The 13,832-nt window shown below is 38.1% G+C and overlaps 1 protein-coding gene across 5 annotated transcripts; it reads right to left on the bottom strand.

Annotated features, from left to right (window-relative positions):
• Positions 1–1,417: 1,417 nt before the first annotated feature.
• Positions 1,418–9,073, bottom strand: LOC103908810 (uncharacterized). 5 transcript variants are annotated; one of them, XM_087290378.1, is made up of 3 exons: positions 8,645–9,073; positions 5,912–6,069; positions 1,418–5,593 (listed from the first exon to the last, which is right to left on the bottom strand). In XM_087290378.1, exon 3 carries the CDS (start codon positions 5,547–5,549, stop codon positions 3,699–3,701), a length of 1,851 nt encoding a protein of 616 aa, XP_087146504.1. In that variant the 5' UTR covers positions 5,550–5,593; positions 5,912–6,069; positions 8,645–9,073; the 3' UTR covers positions 1,418–3,698. The 5 variants fall into 5 exon arrangements, with proteins under 5 accessions (XP_087146504.1, XP_087146505.1, XP_087146503.1 ...); XM_087290379.1 differs by lacking the exon at positions 5,912–6,069; XM_087290377.1 differs by having other exon boundaries at positions 1,418–6,069.
• Between the last annotated feature and the right edge of the window lie 4,759 nt (positions 9,074–13,832).

Consider the following 13,832-nt stretch of genomic DNA (forward strand, 5'->3'; position numbering starts at 1 on the left):
CAACGCTGGGGTCGATACTTGTTTTTTTTACATCATAATGTTTGAATAATGTAAAGCAGATGTTTTCTGGATCCAGGTGTGGGTGATATAGCAAAAATGCAATCTAAATAAGAGAGAGTAAGAGAGTATCCCAACAATGACTGAAGCCACAAAAATCCATTAAAAAGGGTCCATTAAATGGCATAACATATTAGGATGAATTTTCGGTATCAGAAATTTAGTACATACTGTAGTGAAAAGAGTACCGAAAAATCATACTCAAGTGTATGTACCATTACTTAGCCTAAAATGTAGTGAAAGTGGAGTAAAAGTGTCTGTTGTAAATACTATTTAAAGTATGAGTAAAAAGCAGCCCTTTTAAAAGTACTTGAGAGCAGTGAGTAATGAGTTTTACTCTGTGAAAGGCTCATGCGTTTACATGCAATTTGTGGATGTGTGTGTAAACGTAACATTCTGTAGTGTCTTTATCTATTGTTTAAGGAAACTCTAACTCTAATAAAAGACTGCTCATTTGAATTCAATGTCAGTAATTGTGGCATTAAGACTACTTGGCTATTTAAGTCATCATAAATAACATTCTTCAAACATTAACATTAAACATTCTTCATCTTCTCATCACTGACATGCAATCTAAACAGTCTCTCATTGCGTGTAAAGATTTTGGCCATCTTTTTGGACACTTTTAATGCTTCCAAGCGATTTGCTGCACTCTCAGAAAAAATGGTTCAATGTTTTATCAAAGAAGGTACAAACCCTTGTCACTGGGGCAGATCCTTTTTATGAAACAAAATTGAACCATAAGACAAAGAAACAAATTTGTTGACATTTGTACCTGTAAGGACATGATTTGTACCATGGGAAATCAAAATCTACCTTTGGTTTTTAAAACCTGCAGATACAATATTGTACCTTCACTCTGTACCTTAACAGTGTCAAATGTGTTCCTTCAAGAACTATTTAAAGGCATTTTGCTATATCCAAAATGCATCAAGTTATTTTCAGTAAATACAAAACACCAAATACAATTTTTAAACAATGTTTTTAAAAAAGTTTATTTTTGAGTAAATGCACCTTTTCCATTTACAATAAAGAATAAAAAAAACCTAAACATAAATCAAAAGATCTATTTTTAGCTAAACATTTGTAAGAATCAGCTCTTTGGTTTAAATCATGTTTAAACTTTGGGGATTCGAATCAAAGATTCGAACATGATTCACATAGAATTATTTAAAGCTTACACTTAACTTTAGTATTTGTCCAGCAAATAGAACGTTTAGTGTAAAGCAATTCTGTATTATATTATTACGTGGCCAACAATAACAATATAAAAACAGTATCTAATTATTTAATGAGCAAGGTAGCAGTATCTGAAGCTGAGGCATTAACTTATAAAGCACACAACACACCAACACGGATCTTAAAACGAAACAAAAGTTTATTGCTACTCTATAACACAAAGTACTAATTTACGTAAAACAAACAAACGCACATACATACACACACGCACAAGCAGTTTGAGGAGAGTTTTGACTGAGTGGATTTAACTTCTAGCCTTTGCTAAGTTCTTAGCATTGCAACCTGAGAGAAACCATAAAAGCAGAGAATTTCGCTATTCTTTACTACTTAAACATAATTCACACCAGAGTCAGCAATGGATAGAAACCTTGTTTGTGCTACTTGCGTTCTGATGTAATTTGGTTTCCTCGACTGGTCCAAAAGGGAAATCCCGGCGAAGCTGATTGGTCAGCGTAGCAACTTCAGTGACGTGATGGAATTCCCTTGTCGGTGAAGAGGGGTTTCCTTAGTCGGTTGCTAGGGATACGGATGTTGGACAAGGCGGCGTTCGAAGTCCTTCCTGGGTTCCTGTAGTTAGGATGAGTTTCAGAGTTTGGATGTGTTGACCCGATGGCTTGTTGTTGAAGCGGTTGCACAAGCAGATCGGGGGTCGAGCCGGCAGCAAGTGAAGGTCGCGGTCTGCTCCGTGATGTAACGAGGCTTCCGGCGAGGCGATGTAACGGCCACAGCACGAGAAGAGCGACGTCCGGGCAGCGTCGGCGGTGACGACTGGCAAAGATGACCGGCAAAAGACGACGATGAAATTCCTTTGTTCAAAGTTTTATAGGCTTTGGTAGAGGCTGGGTCTACACAATACTTGTCCAATCAGAGAAGGTGCGGGGTGGAGTCACACCCCAATTCTGCCCTCTAGGAGGCCGGGTTGACACCTGGTGTGGGTGCTGCTTTGATAGCATAGTGGTTAAAATAAAGTCTTATAACATCGACACTTTTCATAGTATGGTTTCTTTATATAAACCAATGCATTTGAAATGTTCCTAGCTTTCAATCGATACCAAACATGAAGTATTTCACAAACATTCTGTAGATTTCATTTGTCACTGAGGGCTATTACTCAATAACTATCCATAACAGTTTTGTTAAACACATGGAACATGTACACACAAAAACCTACAGAAACATAAAGCAAACGTACATTACTCAAATAAACTGTTTTACTTAAATGTCCATTAAACTCTGGAAGCGTTTCTGATCGCTTCTGTGTCTGCCTGAGAATGTGTATTCCTTGCAGACGCCAAAGGGCACGCGAACCAAAAGGTACTTCTCAAAAACCGGTTTGGTGGGTTTTTGATTGTAGAGCCTCTTATTGTTTTAGGGTGTAAAGTTAATTAACACGCAACTGTGATGTTGACTGGCTAGGTATCCTGTGGATTTGCCTTTTGCTGGGTGCCTGTGGATTGCTTTGAAAATGAAATCAATCTCAGACTCGTAGGCACCAACCAATCTTTTAAGGATAACATGGTCTGTGGCTTGTTCGGTTCTGGAACGATCCGTTGACTCACTACATCCCCCATTTGGATGGTGATGTTCCTGGCATGAACATCGGCAGACACTGGAACAAGAGGCATAGGTAGAGAGAGAACAGACACACAAGACACAAACCACATTTCCATTCCATAGACTGAGTTCTGGTGCAGGTTTTAGCTTAAATTGTTCGGGTTAAGAACACAAGGTGTAGTGTAACATTGCCTGAAATAATTCAAATTTAGTTATTTAGCTAGTTTACTTCATTGCAAGTATGGAGTGGCGCTAGCTTCAACTTAAATAAGCAATAATTCTGCAGCAATTGACACTAATTTGGGAGAAGGAGTCAATCCTACTTTTAGGCCCTATGCATGAATTTGCAGGAGTTCCCTGTAGAGGGGCCTGGAACTGCAAATCAGTTAGGGAGAGAGAGAGAAAGAAGGAAATCAAGAGGCACAGGGATGCAAAAAAAACAAGGTAGGTTAAAAACCAGCAATAACAGTGTTGCATATGTGGAGTGGCTCCTCTCTTACTAGAGGTTGTTCTAGCAGTGCTGTAGAGGAGAAAGTATTAGTGTTGTGTTTAACTAGGTGTTCCCTAGAATGTCAAAGGTTATGTTAGTATGTAGAGGGTAGAACAGTGGATCTGTGTCAAGTTGTGGTCCTCCCCCATTTGTTGTTCAATGATGATGGAGCAGTCAAATGTTCATCCAGTAACGGAGGTAGCGGAGTTTGGCATGGGTCAGGAAGGGTTTCAGGACTGAACTGAGGTTTGTCGGAGAAGTGGCAGACGGCCCGAACGGCACTTTTGGGAGCCTGAGGGCTTTCACCTGCAAGTGTTTGTTGGTTCAGGCGGTTGTTGCTTCTCCGCTCGGCGACTAGTCAGGCTGAATCTGCTTTTTCCTTTTCCCGTTTCCTGTCCTCCTCTATGCATTTGAGAAACTCTTTCATCATCAATTTCACCAGTTCTTGAGGGTTAAATCCCGGTGGGGCATTTTCCTCTTGCTGGGATTGAGTCTGAGCGTTGTCAGGGTGGAAGTTTTTGGAGTACCTTCGTTGACTCCTTGGACTTGATGATCCAGGGTTTTGATGTCTTCCCTTAGATGGTGACCAGCTTTTGTTTGACCCCCATTGGTTTCTTTCCTGGTGGTGTTCAGGTGAGCGTCGTTGTCCACGCGGTCCATCCCAGTGACGGTTCCTCTGTTTGAATCTCGTGTCAGCATAGGAGTTCCGTTGTCTATTGGACGGAGACGCATTCCACGCTGGGGATAGTGGTCTCACGCTGTTTGAGCGTTGGGCACCCTCTAGTGCCAGTTCTGGATGGGTGTTAAAGTCAAAAACTGTTGCAGTTTTAGTGTTTTTCTCTAACACCATCTTTTGTTTGTTGTGGGCTTTCTGTGTCAAATCTCGCAATTGCTGGATGCTCATTGTTCGTGGGCATGCGAGTACTCCGAGATGTTGGCTTACTGCAGGATGGAGGTTTCTCAGGAAGAGAATCTTAAAGTTCAGGTCTTCTTCCATATTCGGTTCGTTGTGAGTTCCGAAAAAGGCTTGCCTGAGTCGGTTGTAGTAAGCATGTGGAGACTCATTGCGAGCTTGTTTTGTCTCCAGAGCACTTAACAGTCCTTGATCTGATTCAGGGTTTGCAAACTCTCTGATGAGGGCTTCTTGGAGTAAGCGGTAATCGTTCTTTACCCGAGCCGGCTGTCGGTCCAGGAAGCTGCGCACCTCAGGGCTGGATGTGGCTCGAAGCAAATACAGTCTTTCTTTTTCAGAGACATTGGGTCTTATTTCCAGGTGGAAATCAATGTCTTGCAAATAAGCGTGGACCTCCAAACCACCTGACACACTTGGAGTAAACTTGCCAATGTTTCTGGCCAGCTTGTCAAGGTCTTTAAGGTCCAGACTGTATGACGATCTGTGACTGGCTATCACAGGCTCTCGTCGCTGTGGGGTAAGGTAAGGCTCTTCAGAAGGTGTTGGCGAAGATCTTCGGCATGGTTTCTCACCTCTTTCAATAGGTGAGAGCTCAGGAACAGGGGATCCTGTCCTGCTTGGCAGGGGCGAGGCTGGTGCACATCTTGTCTTTGGAGGTTCATAGCGCAGTGCATAGGCATGCCTGAGTTCACTGGCGGACTCCTCTTTGATGTCATCCACTTCCTGCATTAGTCTGTCGATCTCATGTCTTGCTTCGCTCAGGTGAGTTTCAAGGGCTTTGATTCTGGCCTTCTTGTCTCTTAAGTCCACCTTTGCTTCCTTCAGTAGCTGTTCAGCATAATCTAGCTTGTTAGCGACGTCAGCGTGGTCTGCTCTGGCTTGTTCTCTTTCTTCTGTGACGGCTGTTAGGGCTTCTTGTAGTTTGTCGATCTCCTCTGTGGTACCTTCATCCACCTCATTTGGTTGTTGAAGACGTTCCTGAGCCTCTAGCTCTAGCTGCTCGGTGCGGGCTTGCAGGCGTGTCAGCTTGTGTTGGAGTTGGGAGGCGTGTCTGTCACTCAACTTGAGGGTGGCTATGAGTGTGTGACTCAAAGTACCAGTGATTTTGGCCAGCTCCTTGTGGTTGAAGCTTTGACTTGGGTCTTGCTTCATGATGCTGTCTATGTTCTCATCCAATTGGTTTTGCGTCAGGGGCTGCAGTGTTTCGGCAGCTTTAGGGAGGACACTGCCTGTTACAACGCTCAGCCATGTTTCCAGGTCCTTCCAGTGGCCAACAGGATCTTTGGAGTGAGCCATGTTTTGCGGCGGGGGGAGGACTTAGGATTTTAACTGACACAGACCTTGAAGAGAGATAGAGAGGAGAAAGAAACAAGGTAGAACAACGCAAACAGACAAGGAGAAATGTTAATGTGCAATGTTAAGTGTGTTCTAATGTTGAGTGAAGTGTGGTTCTCTGGAACTGTGGCCCTCTGGTGGGTACGCGTGTCTAACTGGTAGTCTCTGTGGAAAGAGTCAGTAGCACAGACACAGTGAGAGAACAAAGAAAAACAAAAGTGAAAAGGAGATCAAGGAGTAGGGTGAAAATCTGTAGTTTCCACTTTCCTAGAGAGAGGGTTCCTTTAGCTTTTGTTAAATATAAAAGTAAGATTTCTAAATACCAGGACTGAAGTTGCTATTAACTTTCTTCTGAAGTGACAGAAAGTAGGACAACAATAACAGTATTGGCTTCTGAATAGGATTGACTCCGTACACCAAATAAATTGTTTCTGGATGCGTGTTTAGAATTGGATCTAACGACGCCTATCTTCTTGGTGACCTGATGAGTGAGAAAGGAGGGGTGAGATCAGACAATTTTAACAATTAAAAGTGTTCAAGTGTCCCAAACATCTATTAAATGTTTCTAAAATTCTCTGCTTTTTGACTCTCACAAGCACAATCCTTAAACCAGCATTAATAGTCCAGTAAAAAGAAGATAGTTAGTTGAAAGAGATAACAAAGGAGTTAGTTTTCTCTTAGCATTAGGTGTAATTAAGGATGTCAAAACAATGGCACTGTTGAGTTGATACTCAAAAAGTGTTGGTTTTATTGTGTTATATAGTAACCACTTAGCCTATGTATTAGAAAAATCTGAATTTTCCTTTTGAAGTTGACTAATTGGAGGGCTACTGCTCTAAGACTAGGCTCAATGATGACTTAGGTTGGTAACATTACAGCTCACTGGGCTGCACTGTCCAATTGCATCAATGAAGCAGCAGGGGGAGCACTGTCTGTAAGCAGGCTTAAAATAAACTAAATTTAATAGACTAAATTCAATTTTGAATTGAACTTAACTTTAAATCTTTAACGTGGTAATAACTTTTATAAGTTATCATTAAGATTGATAAGAACACTTATGACTAAATTAAATTATTGATTATTGCTAAAATGATAAAGCCATGCATAAATGAACCATTAATGAAATTAAAATTTCAAAACAATGAAGTTGGTTAGAGTAACATTTAATGCAGTTTATCATTAAATTAAACAATTATAATTTATTTAATCAGTGAGTCTTATCCGTATAAATCAACAATTATAGGAAATGGGTGTTCCTAGATGTTGATGAATGGAAAAAGTATTTATACTTGTACAGGTCAGAGAGCATTAATTTATAGTAATGAAAACAAAACTATAATTCATCACTAATAAAACCAACAGCTTATGTGAGTTCAAACTGATTAAATTCAACAGGCCAAGTACAGCAGGAAAAACAAAAATAAAATAAAATAATAGTGATTAAACTCAGCAGTTAGATCGTGCACACTTTGATTAACTTTGCGTTTTTCAACTTTTCCAAGGTGAGTAAAGAGAAACAACTGAGATGCAAGAGTTATTTCAAGCATCAGCCATGCAATGCATTTAAGACCACTAAATGCTACGTGCTATCTATTAGCCTTCGCTGCTACTGGAAATGCATAGACTTCAATGCAAACGCGTTAGCGTTAGTTTAGCTTAGCTTCACGCTATGCTCTTTGTTTACAATTCAAGCTGGCGCTGGCGGACTGCACACGCGCGCTTGAATGTAATTCCGGCAAGTCTCTCTGTACTTCCGGACCAGGGTTGCTGCTATGGCAACGACCACAAAGTGGAATAATAGCAAATTTCACAGTATAATTTGAGATGACGGCGCATCTCACACTGTTCAAGCAAAAAGCACTAGTTAGATTTTATATCTTAACAGTACTGAACGATCTCAACTCATGAAAGTGAGATAAAATTAATCAACAGGATTTCTGAGATTAATACAAATCGTGACAGAGATATGGGGGATCTCAGCACTCTGTGTTAAGTCTGTTTAGACTGCAAACACATCCGTGGATTCAAACCACAATTTCAATTGATCAATTTCAAAACTACTCCTATAAACTACGCTAGGCAGCTCTCTCTGAGCTCCGCGTTTTAAATAATTTACTAAGTCTTAGCAAATTACAGGGCAACAAGAATTTAGTTAGCTATGCTAAATCGGTTACCAGGAGAAAACACAGCTGAGTTTCCATCCGGGAATCGCTGCGTACGAAATCATACTGTGAAGGCCTTATAACGTTATGAGATAAGCACAAAGGAATACGCTTTGTCTTTCTCTACATGCGCTTTAGAGCGGCTTACAGTTTGTCTCGGCGGACAATGTAAATGAAGTTTTACTTTCTTAACAACACTAAATGCAGTCAAGCAATAAAACAAATGGTACCACAATGAAATTGTGCAGTAGCAAAACTTCTGTTCTTTCTAATCTATTCTTTCCGGACAAAAATAGAAAAGATTAACAATGTGATTTCTGGGTTTTGTGCTTTAAAAGTTAGATCTGCGTGCCCGAATTATTCTCCACCACTATGTAAGAATCAGCTCTTTGGTTTAAATCATGTTTAAACTTTGGGGATTCGAATCAAAGATTCGAACATGATTCACATAGAATTATTTAAAGCTTACACTTAACTTTAGTATTTGTCCAGCAAATAGAACGTTTAGTGTAAAGCAATTCTGTATTATATTATTACGTGGCCAACAATAACAATATAAAAACAGTATCTAATTATTTAATGAGCAAGGTAGCAGTATCTGAAGCTGAGGCATTAACTTATAAAGCACACAACACACCAACACGGATCTTAAAACGAAACAAAAGTTTATTGCTACTCTATAACACAAAGTACTAATTTACGTAAAACAAACAAACGCACATACATACACACACGCACAAGCAGTTTGAGGAGAGTTTTGACTGAGTGGATTTAACTTCTAGCCTTTGCTAAGTTCTTAGCATTGCAACCTGAGAGAAACCATAAAAGCAGAGAATTTCGCTATTCTTTACTACTTAAACATAATTCACACCAGAGTCAGCAATGGATAGAAACCTTGTTTGTGCTACTTGCGTTCTGATGTAATTTGGTTTCCTCGACTGGTCCAAAAGGGAAATCCCGGCGAAGCTGATTGGTCAGCGTAGCAACTTCAGTGACGTGATGGAATTCCCTTGTCGGTGAAGAGGGGTTTCCTTAGTCGGTTGCTAGGGATACGGATGTTGGACAAGGCGGCGTTCGAAGTCCTTCCTGGGTTCCTGTAGTTAGGATGAGTTTCAGAGTTTGGATGTGTTGACCCGATGGCTTGTTGTTGAAGCGGTTGCACAAGCAGATCGGGGGTCGAGCCGGCAGCAAGTGAAGGTCGCGGTCTGCTCCGTGATGTAACGAGGCTTCCGGCGAGGCGATGTAACGGCCACAGCACGAGAAGAGCGACGTCCGGGCAGCGTCGGCGGTGACGACTGGCAAAGATGACCGGCAAAAGACGACGATGAAATTCCTTTGTTCAAAGTTTTATAGGCTTTGGTAGAGGCTGGGTCTACACAATACTTGTCCAATCAGAGAAGGTGCGGGGTGGAGTCACACCCCAATTCTGCCCTCTAGGAGGCCGGGTTGACACCTGGTGTGGGTGCTGCTTTGATAGCATAGTGGTTAAAATAAAGTCTTATAGCATCGACACTTTTCATAGTATGGTTTCTTTATATAAACCAATGCATTTGAAATGTTCCTAGCTTTCAATCGATACCAAACATGAAGTATTTCACAAACATTCTGTAGATTTCATTTGTCACTGAGGGCTATTACTCAATAACTATCCATAACAGTTTTGTTAAACACATGGAACATGTACACACAAAAACCTACAGAAACATAAAGCAAACGTACATTACTCAAATAAACTGTTTTACTTAAATGTCCATTAAACTCTGGAAGCGTTTCTGATCGCTTCTGTGTCTGCCTGAGAATGTGTATTCCTTGCAGACGCCAAAGGGCACGCGAACCAAAAGGTACTTCTCAAAAACCGGTTTGGTGGGTTTTTGATTGTAGAGCCTCTTATTGTTTTAGGGTGTAAAGTTAATTAACACGCAACTGTGATGTTGACTGGCTAGGTATCCTGTGGATTTGCCTTTTGCTGGGTGCCTGTGGATTGCTTTGAAAATGAAATCAATCTCAGACTCGTAGGCACCAACCAATCTTTTAAGGATAACATGGTCTGTGGCTTGTTCGGTTCTGGAACGATCCGTTGACTCACTACACATTTTACAACACTTTTCACAAAAATGTTAAATAACTACAATCTCCCATGTACAATATAAAACATTTTGTTTATCCAATTTTCACACAATACCTTTGTAATCAATTAAAAGTTCATTTAAATTACTTAATTTTAAAATAGAAATAGAATTATGCAAAAGTATTGTAATGAGATTTGCTCAATGTTTGATTACTTTTACAATAGTAAAATGTCTGCATGAGCACCTTACATGTGTATGACTTTTGCCAGCTCACGTGCGTTGTGGAAAGCAAATGCTAAAAGGTGCGCATATCAATAATATATTATTTCCCCAGAAAATGCTTCAAAATGTTAATTAAAAATGCCTTAAATGTTTAGATTACAAAACCCATAGTTTTGTTTTACCAGTTGTTTTGTATTATAGAACTTAATAATTGATGTTTAGGAGTTTTTTAAACATACTTTTAAAAAATGATTCATGTTTTAATATGGAAATTATTCATAAAATCACTTAGCCTTTCCAGTCATATTTATTTTCATAGATATAGTAATAAAGAAGAAGTAGTACCTTTTTAATGAGAACAATTGTGTGCCTTCATTACATTTGTATTATAAAAGGTACAGAACAGTACCATAAGAGGTATTTTCAGTACTATATTAGGTACAACTTTTACAAAGCTACAAAACTGTTCTTTAAGGAACATTATTTGTACCACCGTGTACCTTTTTTTCTGAGAGTGTGCATTTATGAAGCATGCATGTCTTAAGGTTGTTTAGTATAATGTGATTAACTTTCTATATGCGATTTGATTGGGCAGGAATCGCAGAACTGATTTTTGTACTTAGTCAATCACCATAGACAAGAACATCAAAGTAGTGACAGCAGGTTGAAGGAAAATAGTGGAGTAAAAATACCGATACTGCACTAAAAATGTACTCAAGTGAAAGTAAGAGTACACATTTTTAAAAATACTTGGTGAATTATAATTCCTGAGAAAAACCTACTTGATTACAGTAATTGGAGTATTTGTAATTTGTTACTTTACACCTTTTAGATTCCCATTGTTGGCCATTTCTGCTGTGTGATTGGTTCTTAGATCAACAGGCAAAAAGTCCAAAACTTATCATTGTTTTTGTCATAAATTTTATTGCAATTCAATATAATATCGTTATCAGGCCAACCTTAGTACATCACTCAAAAAATTACATTTGTTGTTTGTTCAGAATACTTAAATGTATATAAATTAAGCTGATTTTCTTGTGGGGGACAACTCAATTGTTTTATGTTCAATCCACTTAAATGTATACAATCTAATAAGCTAACTTAATTCCTTCATGTTATCCCAACACAAATCAATTATGTGGAACCCAGCATTTTTTACAGTGTTCTCTGAAACATTCGGAGTCATGCAAGACTGTCGTGCACTTCAAGTTATCTGGGACATGGCCTAAAAGAAACAGGTGAAAGGGCCAAAAAGCCAAGACCAAAAAGTGGTTGCAAATATAAATGTTTAATGATAAAAAAAAAACAATTTCTTTGGAATTTATGAAAAGAAATCATTTTATTACTAAAAGTTGAATAGTATCGTTTTTGTCTTCAAGCTGACTTTAATGCCTCAGTCAAACAAAAGTGAAATTTGCAACTGTAACAATGCACTAAAATAGTACACACTTCTGAATAATTAAAAAAGAGTTTGAGAAAATTGCAGAAGGCACATGAATAATGAACAAGATCCAGTGTCAAATCAAACATTTATGAGGTCAGATGATGTACTGTAACTTTAATTGGTTGGAGCTTTAAGTGGAAAGCTTGACCTCCAGAAGTGGTTGGCAGAGGAAGGAGTGGAAGAAGCAGACTTGAACGATATGGTTTGAGGATAGAATTGATTATCATGTCCTGTAATTTAACATGCGTCAAGCAAACTTGATTGAGCATTTCTATTTTCCTACCATATCAAACCAATTTAAAGTACTGTAGATATGAATTAGGTCAATTAACATTCGACAGACAACCTCTATTATGGAAGGAAAAGGGAGAAGCAGCAGTGCGGAGAGAGGAAGATGAAAGCAGACGTGCAGTTACAGGCCAGACAGGTGGGAGAGAGGTGACCCTTGGAGAGAGCAAATGAGGGAGCAAAGAACAGAGTGGAGGAGAGCAGACCATTACGCTAACAACAGATTTAAAATGACAGCGAGCAGTGCACAGATAAATGAAACCGGAGAGGAGGTGACCCTGTAGTGCGCAAACATTCATGTGTTTGTTTTCTGTCACGGTGGGAACTTTCCACTGACTTTCGTTGTTTTCGCTAAACTGCGAAGCTTGAAAATACAGTCGTGTTCTTTGTTCACTTGAAGAAATTGTCTGTTTTTTTTCTCACGTGTTGAGGCAAATCGCATTTTGAGGCATTTTTAAAGATGAGTTAAATGTAATTTTCTTTTTAATTCTTTATTAAATGTATTAATAATTTAACAAAAAATAAGATACTTTGAAGAATGTTACAATTCTGTCTTTCATAGTGAGAAAAAAATATTATGGAAGACAGTGGTTACTTGTTTTCAACATTTTTAAATAACTTATATTGTGTTCAACAGAAAAAAAGAAACTCAAGCATGTTTGTGACATGTAAAAGGCGAGTAAATGATTACAATAATTTCCTTTTTGGGTGAACTATCCCATTAATGAATCATAATCAAATTGATTAACTAAAAAATATCTTATTGCTATTATACCCCACATGAAAAAGTTGTAGGATTAATTTGAAGCAATTTTTCTCTCAGAAATTGGCAAAATGGACAATCATCTATTTGATATTGCAAGTAACACATAATAAAATGTTCAAATTTGTAATGAGAAGAGTGAAATAGTATTTTCTTGGTAACACACTCTCCAATCATCTTCAACAGATTTGAAAAAAATCATTTTAGGTGCTTCCAGGTTTTACCTTGTGACAACAATTCAGACACTACTCTATGAATTACTACATTTCATGACATTATTTTTGCTCCTTCCTTGTTCCTCCTTAAAACATACACTGTTAACAAATTTTGCAAATTACACTGTATTTAACTGTGATATTAACTATAATTTACTGTAGGACTGTTATGCAGTATGTTACTGTTTTTTTTTTAAATTGCCTTGTGAAAATGACAACAGAAAAGATTTACAATACTGTAAATACCTACACAGCAAGATAAATGGTGCTGTAAATGTAAGTACAGAATTTTTGCTGTAATTGATTTAGTAAGTTACTGGAAAACTGCTACCAGTAAGTTACTGTACACAATACAGGAATTTGCTAACAATATTCAATATTCAATATTCAATAATATTCAATCCCCCTACACTATTATCCCCCTACACCACATTTAACAGTATTTAACTGTAATATGAACTGTAGTTTTTTGCTGTTAGATATGCAATATGTTACTGTATTTTAAAGTTGCATTATGAAAGTTATTGTATATACACTAAGGATAAGCATACAATTTTATAAATATATATACAACAAGATATGGTGCTTAAAATGTAAATATGTTTTTTTTTTTTTTTTTTTTTTGCTGTAATTGATTTACAGTAAGTTACTGGCAAACTTCTGCTAGTAAGTTACTGTAGATTCTACAGGAAATTGTTACCGGTGTATATTCCATCCCCCCACACTATTAACAACTTTTGTAGATTACACTGTATTTAACTGTAATTTGAACTGTAGTATTTTACCATAGGGCAGATATGCTGCATGTTACTGTATTTTAAAGTTGCATTGTGAAAATCACTGTATAATTTACAGTAAAGATATACAATACTGTGAATACATATACAGCATGAGGTTGTAAGTGTAAATACAGTATTTTAGCTGTAATTGATTTACAGTAAGTTAATGGTGAACTTCTGCAAGTAAGTTACTGTAAATTCTACAGGAAATTGTAAACGGTGGATGAAAAGAGATTAAGAGTGAGGAGAAATACATAAATAAGTAGATGAGAGGAGAAAACATTAAGTCTAGAGCAATGGCG

The sequence above is a fragment of the Danio rerio genome, chromosome 17, assembly GCF_052040795.2.
Source record: "Danio rerio strain M-AB ecotype USA chromosome 17, GRCz13ab, whole genome shotgun sequence".
Lineage (NCBI taxonomy): Eukaryota > Metazoa > Chordata > Actinopteri > Cypriniformes > Danionidae > Danio > Danio rerio.